This window comes from Temnothorax curvispinosus, unplaced genomic scaffold, assembly GCF_003070985.1.
Source record: "Temnothorax curvispinosus isolate PA1 unplaced genomic scaffold, ASM307098v1 QBEX01007834.1, whole genome shotgun sequence".
Taxonomy (NCBI): Eukaryota; Metazoa; Arthropoda; class Insecta; order Hymenoptera; family Formicidae; genus Temnothorax; species Temnothorax curvispinosus.
The window spans coordinates 2,702-5,862 of record NW_020217614.1 but is presented as its reverse complement, the minus strand read 5'-3'; the positions used below and the strand labels follow the sequence as shown (position 1 = coordinate 5,862).

The 3,161-nt window shown below is 32.1% G+C and overlaps 1 protein-coding gene across 1 annotated transcript; it reads left to right on the top strand.

Moving 5' to 3' along the window:
* Positions 1–818: 818 nt before the first annotated feature.
* LOC112457540 lies at positions 819–2,411 on the top strand. Its single transcript, XM_025020676.1, has 2 exons — positions 819–1,151; positions 1,336–2,411. Exons 1-2 carry the CDS (start codon positions 924–926, stop codon positions 1,609–1,611), a joined length of 504 nt encoding a protein of 167 aa, XP_024876444.1. The 5' UTR covers positions 819–923; the 3' UTR covers positions 1,612–2,411.
* Positions 2,412–3,161: the final 750 nt, after the last annotated feature.

Genomic DNA, 3,161 nt, shown 5'->3' with positions numbered 1-3,161 from the left:
TATATATATATATATATATATATATATATTATGGAAGCGCATATTAAAAAGTGCACGTACGCTCCATTGATCGAGGAACCCAATCGGACAACTAGTAAACTCTGTACTATGTTGGAATTTATCTTCGTGCTTAGCTTTTAAGCATTGCTGTGAGCATATTCCAGTACAGCTATCACAAAAGAAAAGAATATTCTTATTTAGAGAGAATATCTTTATTTTTGACATGATAAATGTCATTTACTTAAAATACAATTTATTTAAAAATTCAATTTATATAAAATTTAAAAACTTAAATAAAATGTTTCATAATGAGTCAGAAGCTACTTATTTCAATATTTTAAGCTGTCATTTATAAATTAAATGCTCAATTTGCATTGATTATACGATTTGAGTGCGCGCATTTTGAACACACAATTAATGTGGTTTTGAAGCCAGTGCAATTGTACGCGCATTAAAAGCACGTTATACGCGCTTTGGCACTCCTTGGGTACTGTATTACGTAATGATCAATCATGTATCACGTAACCAACTAATTGAATGATTATTCTGCATGCGAGTGTCGTCATTCAATTTCAACGATGATAGTAGTAGGGAGTAAATAGATACTCTGTACTATCTACAATACCTACATATACATTTACATATATATTTTATTAATGATTTATTTATGCATCTTTTCTCCTCTTATTTTTATGATTGTACAGCTAAGTTGTCGAGAAAATCACAATATTACCTAAAGTAATGTTAAGAGACACGGTAGTGTCTCGAGCCAAGTATATGCGAAGCGAGACTGCACTGTGGATCATTTACGCGACGATAATAATATCACGAAGTGAGGAGAGGGGGAATACTACACTAGGCATCGCAGTCACATTCAGTCTCAAGATCTGATTGAGAGACCACGCGAGAAGATTTGCGCAACAATGTTAAGTCGTGTCATTTTTCTCGTTTGTTGTATTTTAATGGGTGATCTCGTGAAAGAGTCGAAATCATTGTCAATTTTATTGATAGAGACTCTTCCATCGACTAGCCACCACGTCTGGACGGAGCATTTGGTTAAAGAACTGCTTCGCAAAGGCCATCATGTACATGTAGTGAGCATACATGAGACTAAGGTCAAGGGAAAACTCGCGCAGAATTTAACATACGCCGTAAGTAGATTTTAAATGAGACTCGAAGACATTCTGAGAGATATAAATCGATTATTTGCAAATCATAAAACAAATGAAAAAAAAACACAACTTTTCTATTTTAAAATGTTCTTTCGGAGATGTTAATTTGTCACATTTTCATATGTTTTCTTCTGTATAGCGTAAAGGTACTTATTATTTTCAGGTTTTCGATGGTCTAATGGATACTTATGATGAATCTAATAATTATGACCCAGTTGAATGGGAGAAGTATAGCGTATTTTATACGGCATATTTTGTATATCAATGGGGTATTCACGCATGTGACACAATGATAAAAACTAAAACAGCGAGAGATCTTTTGAAAGTGACTAAAACAGTCGAGTTTGACGTAATAGTGCAAGACATTACTTTAACTCAATGTTTCTACGGATTATGGGAGGTAAAGCAGCAATCAACTTTAGTAAATTTTAATTGTTAAGGCTATTTTGAAACTGCATGCGACTTAGCGAAGTTGCCTTTTAAATCAAGTGCGTTTGCGTAGTAAATTGAAAGTGTCTATATAGTTATTGCTCGTATTAAGTGCTAACGTTCACAATCGCTTGTTATTATTTGTTTAAAACGATGTTGAAGTGTGATTTTATTAAAACTTTTCTGATACAGAAAATGTGAAAAAATACGTGAAATATTTCGTGGCATTCTCTGTACAGATAGGGTAATAATCGGGAATTATTAAAACTACTTATATAACTGTTATTTATATGAGTAGATAGACCGAAATGACTAAAACATTAGGAGAGATCGGGGCTATTCGTGACACATTTTTGTTCCGAAGTTTTTTTCTCGCTTCGTATAAATGTTAAAAAAATTTTTATTAGTGCGATGTAATCGTCCATTTCTCTAGTTTAAAAGAAAGAAAAAATAAGTTTTTCTCTCACAAGTCTCAAAATATATCAAGAAATGTATCGCTGTGTCATGTGTCACGAATTGCCCCGGGGCCGCACAGTGGGGAATTTCGGCTAAAACGTGGTCATAAGTCGGGAAATCATCAGAATTGCATAAAAATCGGTAGGTATATGTTTTCGAGGTCGCTGATTACGAATATAATATGTAATTTTTCAAAAACAAAATGACGGCCTTAATATTTTAGATTATATTAATAGTTTACCCTTATGCAAAAATACACTCAACTTTTGGTGTTAACCGTTAAAAAAACACCAAAGAACAACCCTTAAAGTTGGGTGTGATTTCGGACCGCCAATTGAAGGCTAACCATCATTTGAAGGTTAACCTTAATTGGCGGTCCGAAATCACACCCAACTTTAAGGGTTTTTCTTTGAATGATGGTTAACCTTCAAGTGATGGTTAACCTTCAAGTGATAGTTAACCTTCAATTACTCATACAGCACACCCTTACGAAAAAAACACCCTAAATAACACCCAAAAAAACACCAAAAAATAATAGCGTAATTTCGGATCCCCAAATGGCGTTTACACTAATTGAGCGTTAACGCCAAGAAAAACACCAAAAATGACACCGAAAATTTTGGTGGCTCAAATGGTGTAAACGCTATTTGGGGATCCAAAATTACGCTATTATTTTTGGGTGTTTTTTTCGGTGTTTTTTGGGTGTTATTTAGGGTGTTTTTTTCGTAAGGGAGTAGCGTGTCTTTTAGATCAGATAGACAAAAAATGTATTATTATCACCTACCGTGATGATAAACACTGTATAATACCGCTTGTCAATGTATTTGAGACTGATTAAATAACAAATGGTAAAAGACATGAATATTATAATTATATAAAATACAAGTAATACATATATACATATATATATATGCATTTTAATTATATGTCACAATATTATAAACATAATTCTATATAAATCATGTTTCCTTAATTTAAATTTTTATAGCGCACCGGAACATTTTAAACATTTTTATATATATATACATATATATATATCATTATGATCTTTATACATATATTTCATAAAAAACGATATATATATATATATATATATATATATAT